The sequence below is a fragment of the Nestor notabilis genome, unplaced genomic scaffold, assembly GCF_000696875.1.
Source record: "Nestor notabilis isolate BGI_N333 unplaced genomic scaffold, ASM69687v1 scaffold8366, whole genome shotgun sequence".
In the NCBI taxonomy this organism is placed as follows: domain Eukaryota; kingdom Metazoa; phylum Chordata; class Aves; order Psittaciformes; family Psittacidae; genus Nestor; species Nestor notabilis.
Window position 1 is genome coordinate 37718 of NW_009933281.1, and position 20642 is coordinate 58359.

Sequence of the window (20642 nt, forward strand, 5' to 3'; positions counted from 1 at the left end):
GCAGCAGAGAAATCCATGTTGGGTAGTGTTACACAATTAATGCAATTTATGCACCAGCATTTTCCATTAAAATCCTTTTGCCAAATTTAATTACAAAACTTGGTGGTTTCCTTTTGCATACTGAAATAATTCTTAATTAAAACTTTTTGAGTGTTTTAGGACAACTTCTTTTGCATGATTTACTTGATAATTTTGATAAACATGTTAAATTACAGTGCTCTGGATTTTTAAATTGGTTTTATTGGTTTTCGATTGGTTTTAACTGGTTTTACTCTAGCAGGTTTCTAAATATCACCTGTGCAAAGCTGACACCGGGTGAATGGCTGAGTGGCAGCTGCCCTTGGCTGCCATCCCAGCTAAGCACTCGGTCTTTGGTCTGAGAGGTTTTAGGGGAATCAAGGAGAACACCACACCATTAAGAGGTAATGAATAACTGAGGTAAGAATCTTCTTACTGCCTGGTGGCTGGAGGGAGTTAGAGGAGCTGGTGTGTGTGGTTTGCTGTGATACCACATCAGGGGAAGCATGATTTTGCCTCCCAGGGCTGTGTCTGCGCTCCCAGGGGACTTCCAGGCACACTCATGTGGGTGATGGGATTAAGCACAGGAGGTTTACTGGTCTTGATGGGTTAAGAGCTAGGCTTAAATTTACGTACAACTGTAGATACAGCAAACAGGATGATTACACTCATAACTAACTAGGGTTGAGAAACCCTTCTGTTTTTCATCTCTACTAGGATTAAAAAAAAAAAGGAAATACAGAAGAATAACTAGTAATTGGGAGACATTTACCACACTGCAACGGTCTAGCACAAGTATTAAGAAATTGTTAATCTTATCTTGAGTCATTTAAGCACATGGGGTGCACCCACAACAAAACAGACGCTGAATAAAGAGAAATAAAATAAAGGAGATGACTGAATGGGATCCAGAATGCCAGGTTGCCACCTGACTGATTTAGCCACAGGTTATTGACAGAATACCAGTGTCCTCAGTAGTTGTTTGCTTACCTACAGATGATGGGATTGGAAACTCCTTTGGTATCTATCAGAAAAGAAGCTACAAAAGGACAAAGTATAATCTCAGCTGATATCCTAATGCCCAAAGAGATGGTCCAGGTTTAACTTGTGACAAGAACCTGCTTGCATACGTGGTGCACAAGGGTAAGAGAGTAAGACTTAACTTACTGCCCGTGCATGGCTTTTTTTGAATTAACAAAGGGCTTCTGTTTGTCATAGTGCCAAGTGGGCACCTTTGGTTATAAACGAATGTAGCTTTCTGGAGAAATTAATGCAGTCAATACGCGGGGTTTTTTTTTTTTAATTATAAACAGATGGTGCTTTTCAGAAAGGCAAAATGTGATTAAGAAAGCTCCTTTGTTCAGAAAACACAATTTATGCTTTAAACTCTTAATGAATCACAAGCTTCAGACTTAAAGCAGAACTTACCATAACCATCTAGAAGCTTTTTATATTGCAGTTTTTTATAAACTACATAATCATTTAACATTTTCTCTTAAGCCGCTTGTGGAATTAAGTTAATGTTAACCCAGGTGCCACCAGCAAAAGATGACAATGTCAAAGCAGCAAAACAAATGTATGTTTGTTGAAAATGAACATCATAAATAACATAATAAATATCTGTGCAAATGACTTCTGAGTACAAAACATGCCTTGCTTAAATATTAAGTCTCACACATAGGGCCAGCAATGCCTAGTTACTCGGCTGATCAAATAGGAGTTTCGTGTTTACAGTTAGGACCACATTTCCTTAGCATCTGCTCTGGTAGGAAAATGACAGTGTTGACAAATTGTTTTTTTGTTCCTTAGAAAATTTCCACCATATGGGAGGCTAGCAAAGATCAATCTAAGGAACAAAGGGGACTGGAGGACTCAATCGATCTTACCCAACATGTAGACTGCTGCATAACTCTTGCTTAGCTCATTCCTCTATATGCTGTTTCCTTTGGACTGTGGCTACATGGCTGTCTGTCAAGAGGAAGGATTAGCTGTATAAAATTAGATAGGGAATATATGGTCTGAAGAATCTAACTTTGAAGTTGTGATGATGTCTGGCATCTAGATGCGTGATTACAAGTGCCCTAAGACTGTTAGACATCATCTCACTACAGAGAGAGAGGACAGATGGAGAACCCCCAGCTTGTCCCTCTTCTGAAACAGGAATGATTATACTCATGCCAAGTCCAGACTCAAAGTGATGGAGTAAGTAAGCAAACCCAAAATTATAAACCAACTACTGTTATCAGCCTTCTGAATGAATATAAAATGTTTGTGTTTTTTTCAGGGCCAGAGAAGAGAGTGTGAGAGAGAGGTGCCTGTGCAAAGGTTATAGCTCAGTGTAATTTCTAGCACCACAATGATGAGAACTCATGTCTTATGTACTAGAAAACCTCTAAACTCAAAATAAAAGAGACACGGATCTTACATCCATTCTCTTCACTGTGGAACACCAGTTTATTCCAAAGTCTAGGCAGTGTCTAGAGAGAAAGAAATCGCCTGGCTGCTTTGTGGGTATGGACTATTAGGTCTGTGTGTAACCTTGGTACTGGAACTTCATGGCTTTTAGGTGAAAATTCGTAAAATTAACCATCTTAGGGGGATTTCTGTAAACAGGAATTACCACACACCTTGGTTTTCATGTTATGATGAAAGAGCTTGCTGTCTTTCCTCATATGTGTGTATTACTACACTTCACTGCCAACTAGTTTGGCAGTGCAGCTGTCCTGGGTAGGGCTGGGCTTAAACCACGACAACAACATGTAAATGGACTGCTCATATGCTGATCTTATCTTTGTTTCTATTGATTGCAAGGTAGTACAGCTGTAACTGTGGTTTTGCATAAATATGTAAATTATGGTTTCAACATTTTCATTTGGAGAACACTGTGCCAGATGCTGCTGTGACAGCTTTGACAGATGCTACTTTGAAAAGCAAGTGGGAATAACTCTTTTTTTTTTTTTTTTTTAAATGAAGCTATTACAAAATCTTCCAACAATTTCAGGTATTCAAGGATATTCTGTAAACGAGTATCATCCTACTGTTACTACCTTCAACCATCCTGTTGATTCCTCAGTCCAGGAAAGATAGGGACCTGTTGGATTAGATCCAGAGGAGGGCCACAACAATGGTCGGAGGGACGGGGCACCTCTCCTATAAGGAAAGGCTGAGAGAGCTGGGGTTGTTCAGCCTGGAGAAGAGAAGACTCCAGGGAGACCTTGTTGCAGCCTTGAAGTACTTAAAAGATGGAAACAGACATTTTAGCAGGGCCTGTTGCAATAGGATGAGTGGTGGTGGTTTTAAACTAAAAGAGAGTAGATTCATGCTGAATGTGAAGAGAAATTCTTTACAGTGAGTGTGGTAAAATCCTGGCACAGGTTGCCCAAAGAGGTGGTGGAGGCACCATCCCTGGAGATATCAAGGCCAGGCTGGATGTGGTCCCGGCCAACCTGATCTAGTTGAAGATGTCCCTGCTCATTGCAGGGGGTTGGACTAGAAGTCCTTTGAAGGTCCCTTCCAACCCAACCTATTCTATGATTCTATGATTTTGATCTACTAGTGCATTACACTGGGCTCTGAACCACTAAAATTCTGGTGTGTGTTTTTCTACACTTCCTAAGCACTTGCTTCACACACCAAATAATAAAACCATACCTGCATATTCCAATACACAGTGAGCCTCGTCTGCACATCAACTGGGACTTGGTATTTCACATATTCATGAATAAACAACCTATTTCAAGATTAGCAACCAAATCTTGGAGTAGTATTAAAATGTTAACTTTAATTTATTCAATTAATATGAATTTTACTTAGCATTACTTAACATTTAGAATTTTGGCAAACCTTGCAGTGTACACACCTGTTTGTTGGTGTAAGACCAGCAGACACACAAGAACGCTAGTAACAGTCAAAGAAATGACTGCATGATCTGACATCCCTTGCTGGGTATGACAGCCCTTGAAAACTCCTGAGTCAGAAATTCACCAGTGAGCTGAAATCCAAACCCAGGTAAGGTAAAACTCATTTACTTTAAGGCTTATGCATTAGAGGGTCACAGAATAGAGGTATCATGTTGCATGTGAAGTGTTTTGCACCTTGTTGAAGACTGAGTAAGAGAGCCCAAATAAGAACAGCTTGTGTTGGTAATACAAACATATTTCCTGGGTGGGGAAGGGGAAATGTCTTAAAGAGACTTAGTAATACATGTCTTGAAGTTTAACTGAGACACAACAATCATTATTTAGAGAACAATATTAAAGTTATATTTGCTTCACGATGAAGACAGGGTCCTTGCACATTCCAGATAGGTCACTCCCCCCCTTTTCCACATTGTCCTTAAGCAAAACCAAACATATCAGATATTGGAGAATATCTGATGCCTCCAGTATTTGTCCTGCAAAGGCTCTCTAGAAGCTTTTCTTCTTGTTAAAGCTGTTTCTTCTGCTGAAGAGTCAGTTCTTCAGAACTGTACATGTGAAGAATCAATTCTTCCTAAAAAAAATCAATCAAGGTTGGCAAGCAGCTCTGGCACATTCATCTCAAGAAAATGCTGTCCACAGAAGACTTATTAGATTCTAGTTATAAGCAGATAGACACTGAAGCCATTTACAGTTTTTCAAGTAACCTTCCTTCATAACGGGGCAGCACTTTAGTATTTGTGGAAGAAAGTGATGTTGATGCTGAAACATCATGCAGTGGAGGGCATTAATATCTGTGTTATGTATCTTCTCAACTGTAAGCTGACTCCTGTTCTTGGACACAGAATAGTAATACAGAAGGGATTTCTGTGCTCATAAAACACAATGACAAACAGTTCATGAATCCTGAGTTCCTCTCTATCAAACAGTACGCTCTATGGCAGGTTTTCAGGAATGTGTTCACCTGCAAGACAACAAACGCAAGAAAGACAGCTAGGACTGGTGTTGTCAGAAAACTTAGCACATAAGCAGCTTAAGTGATACACTCAAAACTCCTGAAGCTGTTCATGAAGTAGCATAGGAAATACGGATGCTTGTTGAGCACGCTGACTAACCCATATTGTTGCCAAAACAAAGGGAAGACAACTGTAATGGCTTTAGAGGTGGGAGGGAAAATGCTTCTTTAGACAGTGACAACTGAACACCAATACCATCCTGTCTGCAAGCTGTTTTCTAGTTGCACAAGACCCAGGAAGTGTATCAGGGGATCAGGAAGCTAGAGCTGCTGGATCTTCAGTTCTCAGAGTGTTCCATCCCTGCAGAACTGAAAAGCAACAATGTGGGAGATCCCTCCAACAGAAATGAATGTCAGAGGAGGGAACACCCAGATCAGCAGCCCATGGATTTAAAGAAAAAGCATGACAAGACAGAAAGAAATTACTCCCAAACCAATGTTCTCCATTCACAAAAAATTAAGGAAGCCATTTTTCAGGTTTTACTAACTACAGTTTAACTGTGGTCTCTTTGGAAGCATGTTATCTTGCCTTTTGGGCTGCTTTGAAGCACCTGGTGTCATAATTCCCTCTGAAAAACAGGGTATTAGACTAATGCAATCAGCAATTTGAAAAGCAGTCACTCTACTTAAACTCCGAATGCAACTGCTTAAAAGATTATCTCTCAAAACTATAACAAGTCAGATAATAAGCCTACACAACAGGGCTGACTTCCAAAGCAAATACATACATAGGGTAACGTTGTAATAATGCCAGCTGAATAATGCTGAAATACAACAGTGGCTGAAAACTGGTTTATCCAAATCAAACTGGTTTTGTCCAAATAAACCAGTGTTGCCTTTTCCCTTCCCTTCATTATTAGCTGGCTCAAGCCTTCAGCCTATGCTGGAGACAAGTTGTGGCTGACCTACTTGCAGACCAGCTAAGTCAAGAGGGTACCTCTGATCATCTGATCCGATCCCCTGCTCGGAGCAGGGTCAGTGACACAAGAGCCATGAGTATCTTGAGAGATCACCACTTTTCTGAGTAACCTGCTCCCGTCTGTGACCACCCTCAGAGTAAAATGATGTTTTGTTTGAATGGGATTTCCTGTGTTTCAGTTTGTGCCAGGTGCCTCTTGTCCTGCCACTGAGAACCGCTGAGAAGGGTCTGGCTCCATGGCCCCTTTACTGCCTGCATCAGATACCGATATTTGGGCTCTCCCCAAGCTGAGCAGTCCCTGATCTCTCAGCTTCTTCCATATGACAGATCTCCAGTCCTTTAACTTTCTTTGCAGCCTACCCTAGGTCCTCCCTGGGATGTCTATGTCTCTCTCATGCTGGCCCCAGACCCCAGATGTACCTCACCAGGCTTGGTTTTAGACGGTCACCTGCCTTGACCTGCTGGCGATGCTCTGCCTGATTCAGCCCAAGGTGCTGTTGGCCACCTTCGCAGCAATTGCTGCCTCATGTTTGACTTGGTGTCCACCAGGACCCCTGGGACCTTTTCTGCAAAGCTGCTTCCCAGCGGGTTGGCCCCCAGCATGTCCCAGTGCCTGGAGTTGTCCCCGCCCAGGGGCAGGGGTTGGCGCTGCCCCTTGTCACACTTCACACGGTTCCCACCAGCCCATTCCTCCGGCCTGTCAAGGTCCCTCTGAGCGGTATAGGAAAATCATTCCGGCACTGTGCCTGTGCCATTTCTGAGCTCTAAAGGGTTGCTACTCATCTGTCTGCCCTTATCTCTGGGACTGACAACTACTACTTCCATAAATGCCAGTTGATCATTCTAATTTAAAAAACTAAAAAAAGGTACTGGGCCTGTGCTGCAGCGCATAATGGGACAGCACTCCAATTGCTACAGACACAGGATTCTTTAGATCGAAAGATTACGGCTTGGATGCCAACACAGACATGCAGACAAGAAACTTGCTTGTATAGAGTTCTAACAACAGACTAGACACTGTATTGGCTTTCATTGAACAGAACTTCTTTTTACATAGAAATTTCTGATACTGATTACATTAATAAGCTCTAATCTCATAATATTCCGTCCTGATGAATCATGAAATTTGAGCATGTTCTTGTGTAGCACAGCTAAGGGTTAGGCTGTAATTTTGCCACGTGAAAGGAAGACACAGGAGTCTCAGGAGGAGACAGAGAAGTCTGATATTGAGTAATAACATGTTAGCAAAGGCTGCTGTGCTGATATATTTAAATGCCTTCTTTTTTGGAGGTGGGGTGGGGTGCATTTCTGACTGACACAACTGATTTTGATATAGGGGACTAAAGACTTTGTGAAGAATATGGATGAAGGCCATATCCTTGGTATAATTAGGAAGCACTAGATGTGCAGAATACATTTGGGAGCTACAAAGAGACGAACAATCAAGAACCTGGCAGATACGTATGTGCCCTCCACATATATACATACTCCCGTGTTTCTTTCTTAAAATAACAGGAATACCTTATGCTGCTGGCTAGTGCCCCCAGCAATGTTTTCTACTTTATGAACATTTCTTACCCCAACTCAGAATGGCTTTTGACTGAAGCAATTACTGGACAATGGTACAAGACCAAAAACTGTTTGGTGTATTGGTCCTACTAAGCAACAGTGTTCAAGGCCTTCAGGTCAAATCTGTGTTACAACTGTGTTCCTTCTTGTCTTTTTACTTGTATTTTCCTGCTTTTTCCTGAATGTGGAGGGACTTGAGGAAATGTAACTTTTAATCCCGTCCTTGAAATGGAATATATCACTGAAAAGCAGATGGCAGTACTGCACATAGGCGATCCGTGTATCTGAGCAAGTTGAGGCCTGTGCTTATGATACTGAAAGAGGGAGCTCTCTTGTTTAGTATGTGTCGAAGTACACTGATGCCTTGTGTAGAAAACATTAATGAAAATGCATCTGAAAGAGAACGTGCAAGAATAAAACAACATTTTACATCAATTTATTTGTGGTATTTTAATACCAAGTTAATGCATTTCTCAAGTAAAAATTTATAAATTTGTAATTTATAGAAAAAAAATAAATCACAGCTTCACAAAAAGCTAACTTTCAAGAGTTTGTCCCCTCCCTGCCAACATGCAGTTTACAATATATTTCAACTATGTTGGTAGAAAGTTAACAGTGGTGTGAAATTCTTAAAAATACTTGCAACAGCAATTGAAAATAAAATTATGATTTTTACTCAGTGAAAAACTAACAGGAATTGTGTTTCCCAGTAAAAGATAAGTCAGAAAAGCAGCAAAAAACCCCTCTCCTACTTACTATGTGCTACCTTTCCCCTTGCCACCTCCACCATCGGCAAAGGCAACACTTCAACATCAGTCATTCCCAGGCTCAATACTTCGGTGTTTTTGGCAAGAGGTCATACTCAGAAGTCCACTGCTTGAGGTGTGTGCTGCTGTTGCCCTGTGTGCTCCAAAAGCTGCTGTTACTCCTGCCCCTTAGGGTGAGGTGGGACCAGCAACAGCTCAGAGTAAAGGTAAGGAGTATAAAGATTTTCATGTTCATTTTTCACTCTTTCTTTCCAGCAAGAACTGGGAAACCCAGAAATTTTAGTTGTCACACCTCATGTTTGAGTATTTACAGGAGATGCGGGGTTTCAATGAAGATGTTACATTTTCACCTGTGCATGAAAATTCCTTCTGTTGAATTGATACATGCAACCACAGGACGAAAAATGTTCCTTCTCTACCTTTTGAATTAAAAGTCACATTTTCAAATATCATTGCACTTGGTAATAAAAGGCAATTATGCATTTAACATTAAATATATTATACAGACCAGAACTTCTGTGCAATCCATTGCTTCAGACACACGTATATTTAACATCTTTTTTAAAAACTAAGCCTCTAATCATAGTTTAACAAAGAAAAATGAACTCTGCTAAAGACTATTTTTTTAAAGACAAAACTCCTTAAGAACAAATGTACATGCAGAAATGCTCCCTTTAACTCCTAGTGCATTTAAACACATTTTTGAAATTCTCTGTGTTGTTCCCACATTTAACCTTGCTATCATTCTATACTGATCTGATGACACTATACAGGAACACATTTTCTCTGACCTAACCAGTAAGGCTGGCATTTCTCATGCTGTTGGTACAAACAGGAAAGCTGAAGATAAAATGATTTATTGCCTCACTCCTTTACCTGTGGAGGACAAAAGGTTTCAAAGGGGATGCAACTCTGTTGTCATGCCTGTCAATTCCAGTGGCCCATTTCAGGTGTCAAGTGCACTTTGGGTTGTCCCAGCAAATTTTGCAACAACTTGCTGTTAAAACTATGGATGTGGAAAGTGAAAGGGAGATTTTGGTCCCTGAGATATTACTAAATGAGATCAAGAACTAAAGCACTGTTATTTAATTTGGAGTGGACCCTCTTTAAGGAAAACTAAGTTAGCTTCAACTTTCAAAAGTTCAGTGAATAGTCACAAAAATATCTTTAAGCAGGATGACAGAATATATGCAGTATTGGTCAAGAAAAGTGCATTGTACAGAGTAGTTTTAAGTTACTAGTTGCTGAGGGCCAAGAAGCTGTCCTATCAACATGATGTATAAAATTTGTCTTTCCAACTAATAGAAAAGCAGAAGAATGTAAAACATGGCCTTAACCAAAACACCTATTTACTCCTATCTCTTTTAAAGGAACAGCTACAGGAACTACTGTCTTAAATACTTGTAATGGGCAAACAGACTACCTACAGAAGCCAAACCAAGCTTTTAAACTTTGTAATCGATCATTTCAACAGTAGTCTGTGGACCACATCAGCAACCTCTTCATTGCCAAACTGGTGGCACTGTGCTACCGGTAACACATTTTGAGCTAGTGTTTAAAAGGTTTGTGCCACTGAAGGTGTTTCAGACCAGTGGTCACTGCAATGAAAAATCTTTGGCAACCATAGACATATGAAAGGTAACTCACAGCAGCTGGAAGAATTGCTGTGATGTTTACAAAGTTCTTTAGTGCATCATTAACCTGCTGCAGAGCGCTGTATAAAGAACCAAAACCCTGAAAGGACACCAAAACATCTGACATTACCTCACAAGTTGCAGGGTTTGGTTGTACCTACTTTCTCAAATCTAGGTCTTGTGAAATTTTAGAGGATGATGTGAGATAGTCGAAGCAAAGGCCTCCAGTGCAGTTGGAGTTGATGGGGAAGGGAGCAGAGCAATGAAGGGCTGAAGACTTATGTTTCAGTGTACCACTGGGATGTTACTCAGAGAATGGCAACAGACAGATTCATGACTGGATTTAGTCATACAAACAGTATAATCACACTGGTGGTGGAATCTCTTCAGACAACAAAACAAAAAGAAAGAAAGAAAAAAAAAATCAGCTGCATCCAGAGAGTCCGCTAGTGGTCTCAATTACCATTACCTTAAACAAGAAAGAACATGCATTAGTAACATAGAATTTACTCTAAAACATTAATAACACTCTAACACAGCTGAGCTGTAAGAAGAATTCAGTATAATATTTTTTTTTCCCCAATTAATGCAATTATAAATTAGATGTATTTTGTGACGTCAGATAAGCCAGCACTTACATGTGTGGGATGTGAATACAGTAGAAGAGACCATACACTTAAGGTGGGTAAATTTTTAACAAGTACAAGAATTGAAGGAAGGTATTCTAAGCTTATTTTTTCCTAAATATGAGCTCAGCTTTTCAAAAGTTGGGAACTGTTACTGCAGCTAAGGCTTCTTTAAGGTCCCTTCCAACCTGAACCATTCTATGATTCTATGAATGCAGTAACTTCAATTCTAAGGACCTGCGGAACTGCATAGTGATCCCTATATGTAAACTACCATGCAATTTGGCAGTAACTATCACAGCACAAGAAACTAAAAAGGAAGAACAGAATCTTTAAAAAAAACCCCAAAGGGTATTCAAGCCAGCAGAATGTAGTATTATTATCAGCACTGACACCTTGTTCTGTGACAATAAAGTCAAAGAAGCTTCTACCCCAGATGTCACATAAGGTCTCATATATAGCCAATCCCTCTTACACCTCGAGAAGTGTCAATTTAAGCATGCAAAGGCATTTCTTTTCAGTCTAATAAAATATTGCATCACTTTCAGTTAACTCCTGCCCTCCAAAAAGGTGCAGCTACAGCTCTTACATGTCCACTTCCAAAACTAGTGTGAAAAACCTAACAATATTAGCATAAGGACTCCAGTTGCTACATAGAACTTGCTTTAACAGTGAAATAAAACAAAATATTGGCCATTTCTCCCCTGGGAGAGAAGAAGAAAAAAGATCATAAAATAAGGTACAAGTAAATGAGTCAATTTTGATGAAATTATGAAATAATAACATGAAATCCAGTATTCTTCATTTTCAGTCATCAGGTGCTGCATGAAAAGACAGTTAGTTTAGCAATTCTGTAAATGAGTTTTTGCCATGTTAGTGTTCTCTATTCTGCCATGGCAGATTTTTCCTTCACATTTCAGTAGCTGTAAATTCGTGGCCCTGCCCTACAGAGACATGTTCAACAACAGCACTGTTGCCATGCAAGACTTACTGCTGTTTCAGCACATGAAGGATGAATTCAATCCTCCGTAGATTCAATCCTCAAACCTACTAAACTGATGACTGCGTTGGAGTTCCAGTGTTTCATTAAAAGATAAAAAATAACAAATTAATTAATGGTGCTCCTGTATTGAATTAGAAGGCAAGCCTGGTCAGTTAGATCCAGCTTTTAAAAGCAAAAGGATATTTACCAAAGCAAACATTTAAGTGGGAAGCAGCCCTGCTCCAACCAGCAACACAAATTCTATTTATCATGTTCTACCCTAACACACAGCTAAGCAAAACTACAACCTGTACACAGCATCACTGATGGTATTCCTTTTTAGACATAATTTTTAAAACAAGAGCTGGAAATTTCTGGCTACTTCTCCTGTCCCCAAGCTTACCATGTAAATAATATACCAATATATTGGTATATAAAGTAACTCTAGTGGTGTCTATAATAATTATATATACATCTTATATCAATGTACTGTTATCAATTTACTGTTATATGAACACAGCAGCAAAAATGGGTTCTGAAGGCCAGAGTGACTTGAGATGAATATGTTTTCCACTTGTGGGTCAGAAAGGCACTGACTGGCTTAGGGAGGGGAGGAAAAAAAAATAAATTATATGTTCCAGCAGTGCAAGTTTAGATATTTTATATGCAGGTTACTGATTAGTTGTTTTACAAAAGCAATAAACCCCAAATTTAAGTTGCTTATCTGCCCACTTAACATTGAACTTCATATTATTTTAAATATCTATCTTCCATGTGGTGAAGACCCTGACCTGGAATTAATATTTGAATTGCTAAGTTCAGCTTGTTAAAAATTTACCCACTTATTCACAGCTGGTTTTATTTTATTCTTCATAATCAAGACTGTTCTTATTCACAAATGCATTCCAGAATTAGTAAACCAATGTCAATCCATTTGTTCAACTTGATTTTTGCCTAGCATTTGTTTAGTTTGGTTTTAGTTCTCCTACAAGCTCAGACAGTCTCTTCCATGCAAGGAAAATTAAAATTGCACAGTTAATTCAGGCTGAATGAGTAGAAACAAAATACAAACACATCATCACAGGAGCATGCTAGAGTCCTCAATTGTCTAATTAACATTCCCCTACCCATCCCACCAAAACCAAAACAAAGAAAGAAAACTAAACAACCATTCCCCAAAAGCTTACTAAGCAGCAACAATGACTATACTGTAACATATTTTATTTTTAAGGAAATTACGAAACACAACAACAAAGAACAAATGACATCACCATATAAACTTTTTTTTCTTACCATAAGAATTTCTTAATGAAATGTCTTACTTCTGGCATAAGTAACTAACACTGCCATCCATCTTAAGAATTTTCTTTTAACATAAAACACATGAACAGGTTGAAGATGCATCTTCATTGCATATGCACACAGTCCCTTTCCCCAGTTTTGCAGATAGGCCTTCTAGGGTCTCTTCTTTTTACACAAAATGATTCATTTATCCATCAAGAGCAAAGTACAAAAAGTATATTGTATAGATTTAGTTGGTGAAGATTTCTAGCCATACAATAGTTTCAAGGGGACGAGAAAAACGAAAGAGGTACTTGAAGCCTTTCAAGGACAGAAGAAAAGTCTTCATTGTATTTGAACAAGATCCTCAAAATGATTTTAAATGTTATGAGAAGAAATACAGGATAAAGGATGGAACCTTATTCTAACTGCAATGCACACTGTAATTCAGGCAGTGCAAAACCCTGCTCCAACCTATATGCCTTTTACAAACTGTGTACAGACCACATAGCTAGACAAAGGGAAGGGAGAGTTCAAGGTTTCATGTGCATCTAACAACTAAGAATTTCATGGCACATGAGGATGAATTCAGCATTCACTTGGTTCCCGCAGGTGTCTAATTCACACCTTCAAACATTCGTGTGCATGAACAACAAAAAGCATCAATCATTTTTGCTAAAAATAAACAGATGGAATACAAAATCCCCCAACACTTAATCTAGTGTAGATAGCTTTTAAAGTGTTCTAGTTCAAACAATAACTAACCTGAGATGTACTTTGCTCCGATTAATATTATCATGCTACTCATAATATAAAGACCCAAAGGCAGACTACAGAAGATACTAGTGTCACCTGATGACATCCAGGGTAGGGTGTATCCAGTCAAGCAAGTCAAAAGAGAAATATATATATATATAAATTGCAATGTATGACTTAAAAATCATGTGAACAGCAAAAAGTAATAAACGTAGTGACATTTGCAGAAAAAATAAGAAGGATTATTTATACCCCCCACAATAATTCAAAACAGTCTCTCAGTATAAAAGCTGAAACCCAAATTCCACTGTTAGCAGTACCTAGGTTGAGTGCATTTTAGTAGTCTTCAATCTTAAATACTCCTAGCAAGCAGAAGACAGTTTCAAAGCAAGAACTAAGGAAAATAACATTTCCCATGGTGTTAAATAAAATACGTAACATACAGGATGGTGAAAGGAAAATTTTACCTTTAGCTTTCAAGAATAAAGAAAGAGACTTCATGCAGCATGAGGGCTGCATTGTGGTGGGAGTTTACATTTTGAGGATTCTTTACTTAATACTTTTCATTCTAACAATTTTTCCAACAAAAGGGAAATGAAATTAAGATAAAGCCCATAAATGGGCTTTGTAGGATGTGCTGTAGGATGATTCAGGACAAAAATCTTACCCTGAAATACTGCTGAAATATGAATTCAAATTACAGACAATAGAAGACTGCAGGTTTTAGTTAATTCAAACCTGACAGATGAAAACCCATCTACTTCCAAAGAAAGAACTTGTTCAGTCCCTCAAAAGTGTCTGGTATATTCTCTGTATGTGAACAATAGGTCTATGCAATTCTTCACTTTATGACAACTTCTTGCTCTTAGCCCTTGTGGGTCTAACAGATTTTGGCTATCATCAAAATCCTCCTTCCTACACAGCAAATAATAAAGGCAGGATGTAGCAAGAAAAATCACAGGATGAACCTTTTCTCCTTTGCAACATGACATTAAAGCGTAAGAAAGTTTACAGAACCCCTGCCCTGTCTTAGAATTGTGCTGCATCTCTTCTTTTAGGTCAGACTTTTTTTTCTTTTCTCAATCAATGCCATTCTGCAAAACCTGCAGTTAGTCTTGATTTCATGTCCTCTGTTTTCAGAGCCCTACAAGATACTGCTTGTGCTCTCCTTTCAAGGGGAAGACCTACCTATCTATTTTCCAGCTTTGTTTGCACAGTGGTTTTAAGTAATAATTTCTAAATCACTGGAATAGTCCAAAAATACCATAGAGATGGTATGAACAGAAAAGGTCACTGAACTCAAGATTGAGTACCTAGGTTAACAGGCTAATTAATAACACTTGACTAGCATTCATTTCTGATTTACCATTTGAAGAAATGTCAGATGTCGCCCAGTCCATAGATTTCATCACAGCTTTCTTCCATCTGGCAAAGCGAAACTCGCTTTCTGAAATTGAGAAATCAGCAAACAAAAAAGCCTCTCAATGCATATAAATACAGCTAGACGTATTTAAGAATCAAAGACTACAATATTAGCTTTCCACTCTTTTGCCCAGTATAGTTTGTCTGCTTAGAACAATAATGAATAAAAAAACCAAAACAACCCAAAACCCCACAGTTATGCACAGTAAGGAGAAATAAACCTCAAAACCAATTTTCTGCATTTTCATCAATAAGAAGATTTACAAGTAGGACAAAATGAACCAATTGCTATTCATGTAGAAACCCTTCTGTGTTGAAAATACTGTCTTGAAGTAGGGATTATAGCAGTAATTATAATCAATGGTAAGACAAAATTCTGTACTAGATGTTAAGAAATAATTGAAAAGACAAAAATGCATTTGTCTTGAACACGGATTAATTATGTCAAGTACATGCTTTCCATCTCTAGAAGCACTTAAGAACTGATGAAGAAGATAGCTAAAAAATAATGATTAATGTAGGCTTTTTAAAGCCAAAAGAAAAGTGTCCCAAAACTAGTCAGTCTTCTGTGCTGTCTATATCTGTAAAAAAAAACCCAAATGCATAGGAGCCTTAGGAGATATTTTTCTCCATAAAAACTTTCAAGATTTCTTTGATTCTACTTGCTATAAATCAAAAGCTACTAACTCCAATGCCCAGTGCCAAGCTTCTTTCAAAATGAAGAAAGAAAAAAACCCCAACACATTCCCCTGTGGAGTTATGTCATTTTAACCATTTTCCAATCTTACTAGTCAATAAATGGACATAACAGCAACTGAAATGCACTTTTCTCTAAACCAAACACTACAAAAAAGCTCATCTTCAACATTTGTGAGGATATTCACATATAGCTGGTTTTATATCAGTATGTTAGACTACAACAAAGAAATAACACGATCTGCTGGACATAGAACATTAAGTTTGTGACTTCTTAGGTAATATGAAAGGGTTTTACCCTCTGGGTTGATCTGTGGTTCAAATCGTTCACATGTCACTGCTGTCAAATCTCCAGGATTCAGACTCCAAATTCCAACTCCTTCTGCAGCTCCTGCTGCCATAGCAGCTCCTAAAGCTGTTGTTTCAGGCATTGATGGCTTTACTGAAGGAAATCACAGAGAAAGCCATGAAGACTTTTAATGAAAGTCACCTTGATGACATCAGAACTGAAGATAAACATATATATCTAGAATGACAGAGCTGCTATATGCTTCCTTTAAGTTTACCAACTGCAAGCCTCATTTTATTACAATTCACACAGTCATGAGGCTAACTTCATCCAAAGTCATCCAGCACTTTGAAATATCTCAGATCACTACTTTCTTCAAGACTGAATCATCCAATTGCCCATTTTCACACCATGTGCAGGGCTGCTGACCTCAACTGACAGTTTCATTAGAGTGCTCCTGTTAATAATACACTATCTTTTTATCTTCTCCCTCCCTTTCTCAAAGCAGTGATCACTGGCTAAGTTACCAGTCTTGTTCCCATGTTCTAGATATTGTGTTACTAAAAGCATTTATATTAAGAAAAGGCATCTTAAAACAGGCCACACATTGCTGTAGTTACTAGTTTGTTTGTCTTCCACAGATACATACATATATATGACCATTCCACCCCCAAGATATCAATGCTAAATCTGCTCCATTAACTCCAGAAGTGCCTGCTTCTCTGCTTAAGGCAGAGGATCCTTTAAAATTGATCATCATTTCATCTGCTATCAATCGTATCATTTCATCTGCTATGAACTATGGCTCTGCACTGATAGCATGAACCTTGTGTATTACGTATTATTAAAGGCAAGCTATAATACCTCTAGAGTTAAAAACTTTCCACTGAAGTTTCTCACATTTATGCGTAACAGACAACACAATGTTTTTCTAAATTATTTTCTAGAAGCTGCATATTAGGCAGATTATTACATTTATGCAGCAAATTATCAGTCTTCAGTATAGACAGAGATGTATAATATGCTGACGTTACTGTGCAATGTCCTGATGTGCAGTGACATACTGCATCCTCAAGAAAATTAATGTACAGCTTACAATACTTAGCAACTTGGGATCTGCTACAGGTGTTAAAACCTGTCTTCAGAAAGATGCACCCTTCCCACTGATGCTGAAACGCTCCAGGTTTCAAGTGAGGTCTTTAAAGAGCTCTAGAGAAAACACATCCTTGAAAACTGAAATCCCTTTTTTATTATACTAGGGGGCTTCTGTGAAAACTAATTTCTAAAATGGCTACACCGCTACTGGACCAGAATAATGGTATTGTAAACTTTCATTTGCCTCAGAGAGGAGCAACACATTTGGGTTTGTATTTCATATTATGCATAGCAAGAAAACTGGTTGCAAGATTCACGCTTTTGTTGTAAGCTCTACTCCCTTCTTCATTGCTGCTATGGGAGGAAACAGAATGCACAATATGTTTTGTGGGTCTTCTTTCAAATTGCAAACGTAATCAAAGGTTTGTGCAAGCAAAGGGAACAGAAAAAAGGGTGTTTGCTATTTGCTGAAATGCAAAAGCAGAATGACCAGTGGGGGTGCAAAGTTCTGTTTTATTTCTTAGCAATATTCTTAGGGCCAACATGTTGCAGGAGAGCATTAATTTCACTGATTTTAGAATTGTCAGATGTTTAAAAATTGATGTGACAACTTTAAAGTTCAACACCATCATAGTGTTGTAATATTCGAACACAAGAAATAAGTCAGCAATTCTCTACGAAAGTGAATCTCAAAACTGGATGCACGATGTGAAAATTGTGATGCAACCCTCCCCTCAACGTTCTCAATCAGTAGCAAAAATAAAGCAAGCCATCCTATTTGCCCTCATTAGCCAAGACAAACCAATGTTTTTTTCAGCTTTACAAAGCAAATAGGAGTTGTAATTTCATCTTACCTACTGGAATACAGAGAATGTCTGATTGGAGTTGCATGAGGACTTTGTTATTGGTCATTCCTCCATCTACCTGTAACTGACTTAGTGGTACCCCACAGTCCTTGTTTATGGCATCTAAAAGCTTAAGTAAGAGAAATATATGTTATTATTTAACTGCAGAGAAATCTGTGATACCCTCCGAGTGTAAAATACTGACAATGCAGTATTTACTGAAGGGTGTTAAGTAGATAATTCCCCTCCCCTATATACCAAAAGGGCAAAAATAGGTACTGACAATACAGTTTTGCTTAACGTACAGCAAATACATTCTATTTATTACTGAAATCCTAGTGTATGAGATGTTTCTCCTCTGATACTCTGTATCTGCCCTATGTGTTACTTATGTGGTCTGAGAAGAAAAACTTTGAAGAAAAGCTGATGACATCTACATTTATCAAAGCTAACAAAGGAGGAAATAATACTAAATGGAGTCCTTTAGCTGATTACAGTTTGTCTAAATACTTTATCTAATTTGGTGCATTAATGAGTTGAAAAATTAAAATGTTTGAACTGGCAATCTGGAAGACATTCAATAGGAACTGCTGAATGTTGAACTGTTTTGACAGAGCAGCCTCTTGAAATATTTTCAATTAGTTGTTGAAAATTGAGAATCTTACATTACATGAGATAGATTGCAACTGTTAGTGTAATTTTTTTGGTAAAATGTTTCCTTCTTTTGGACATAGTGGATAGCTGAAAATACATGAAAATTATTTAAGTCTTAGCAAGGGATAATTAACTAAGTGTGGAGTATTTAATTCACTGATACCTATCAATATCTGAGAGGGTTTCCTGAAAATATAAGGTTTGCCTCAAAACTTAGCTACTGATAACATCAACGCATTATCCTACAAGAACCTATTAAATGCAAAATAGTGGATTTTCTATGGTTTTGTAAAAGCAGTCAAATGTCTCGTTTACTTTTTTTTTTAGGTTAGTGAATAATTTTTGTTGTCAAAGTTAAGCATTAACTAGCGCAGAATTATTTTCTCCTTGTAACTTTAAATTTATTAGAATAAAAAAAGAGGTGTGCTTTTCTCAGCTTTAAATGACAAAGCAAGATAGACATAAATCCCATCAAAACTACAAGGCATTCTGTGCTGTTCTGTACTTCACAAAGTACCCATTTAACAATCCTTACTGGAAGAAGTTAGCATGGTTCTTTTTAAAAAAAGAAGGAAAAAAAAAAAGGTAGGTTTGTAAGGTAGTAAAAACTGTATAGAGATGAGTTGACCAGTAGAGTCTATCCATTCCAGAGAGTAAGTTAGCAAGGTCCCTTTACCAGAAGATCTTCAAAGGAACTAAAAGAAATGCCATAGGACAAATAATGGTTAAAAATCAGAAGACTAAAGCCAGTTTTCATGGTGGAGGCATCTGTCCATGGGCCTGCACTGTTCAATACATAGGAAATAACCTGGAAAAGACGATTCACAGCACAGCAGCAAAGTTTGCTGGCAGTACTAAGCTAGTATGGCTTCCTGACACCTATTTCCTTCACATGTATCATTTTATATTTGCCTCTGCTTATTTCACCTGCCTTTTTTAACATTCAAAACATTGTCAGCCCCTCATAATCTCAGCTTTACATACATACAGTGTTGGAGCCTCTGGCTTTGTTTACCACTGCGCAAAAGCATGTTGAATCATACAATGCATTCAATATAGATTAAAAAAAAAATAAAAAAAAATAAAAAGAATGCTAGAAATCAGGAAGGAATGAAGCAACAAAACAAATCACAGTCATGCTGCTGCTATTTCTATTGTACTGAAGTGAGATGAAGAGTATGGTATCCAGATATGCAAGTTTTATCTAATGACAGCATTGTACAGCTCTTAGAACTGAAAAATTGCTTGTTTTGCCATAATGCATTCTGGAATTAAAAATGTAACAAGTGCCATCTGTCTGCACAAGGAAGCAGCTCTCTGGATAACAAGGAAAAGAGACTTGGAAGAATTGGATGGCACAATAAAACAAGCAAGAAATGCAACGAACATGAAACTTGAGGGTTTTCCTCAAGGCTACAAAGGACTTCCATTTTAACTGGAATTAAAACAAACCCCTTTGTCTCCAACAAGACAGAACTAACTATATATTTCAAAAAAATGCACCTATATTTTATCTGTGTCACTAGGACTTGATTTGTTAATTTAAATGTGTCCAGAGACCTGCTCAGGCACTCCTGTCATTGTGATAAAAGCACATTGACTAAAGTATGAGGAAGTATTAGGTCTGCTCAAACAGTTAACGTTGCCCTCACTCAGTCAGACAGGTTTATTCCCTCCCTCCTATTCCCAGTGACATGCCCTATCTCTTGTTCTGACGTTTGCTACTCTCCTCTGCGAGGCAGCTGAGATCACTAATCCAGCAGAAAAACAGCCCATCAAAAAGAGGGATAATTTTCTGCTGGAAAGTTCATTGAGCTGTCACATGAGAGGGAATGGATGAGAGGAGGGACAAGGAAAGAGAGGAGCAGACAACAAACAGTTCCCTGTAACTTTACCCTGACTTCTACCACCAAACTCCTGCACAACTTTCTGAGGTTGTTAGCACAGCTCCAAAAGCAGGCATCTGGGTGAAATTTCTGGCTCTTTCCACAAGTACTTTTTACTCTGTGTCACTACAGAAACAGCAAGCTGCTTTCCTCTTCTCACACGGTTTTAGCCGGGTGTTACTTTAAAACTCAGTATGTTTAAATAATAGCAGTTTAAAAACATGCAATGAAATTCAGGTTTGACTGTCATCCTTTGGGGTCAAGTGATTTA

General features: G+C 38.3%; 1 protein-coding gene across 1 annotated transcript in view; it reads right to left on the reverse strand.

Annotated features, from left to right (window-relative positions):
- The window catches only part of GK (glycerol kinase), a 58803-nt gene that overhangs the window by 14217 nt on the left and 23944 nt on the right, over window positions 1-20642 (reverse strand). Inside the window, exons 18-21 of the mRNA XM_010016805.1 lie at window positions 17841-17961; window positions 15901-16044; window positions 14851-14931; window positions 13494-13580 (exon numbers count right to left, since the gene is read on the reverse strand). Of these exons, the coding sequence (XP_010015107.1) occupies window positions 13494-13580; window positions 14851-14931; window positions 15901-16044; window positions 17841-17961 (433 nt within the window). The remainder of the gene's footprint in view (window positions 1-13493; window positions 13581-14850; window positions 14932-15900; window positions 16045-17840; window positions 17962-20642) is intronic.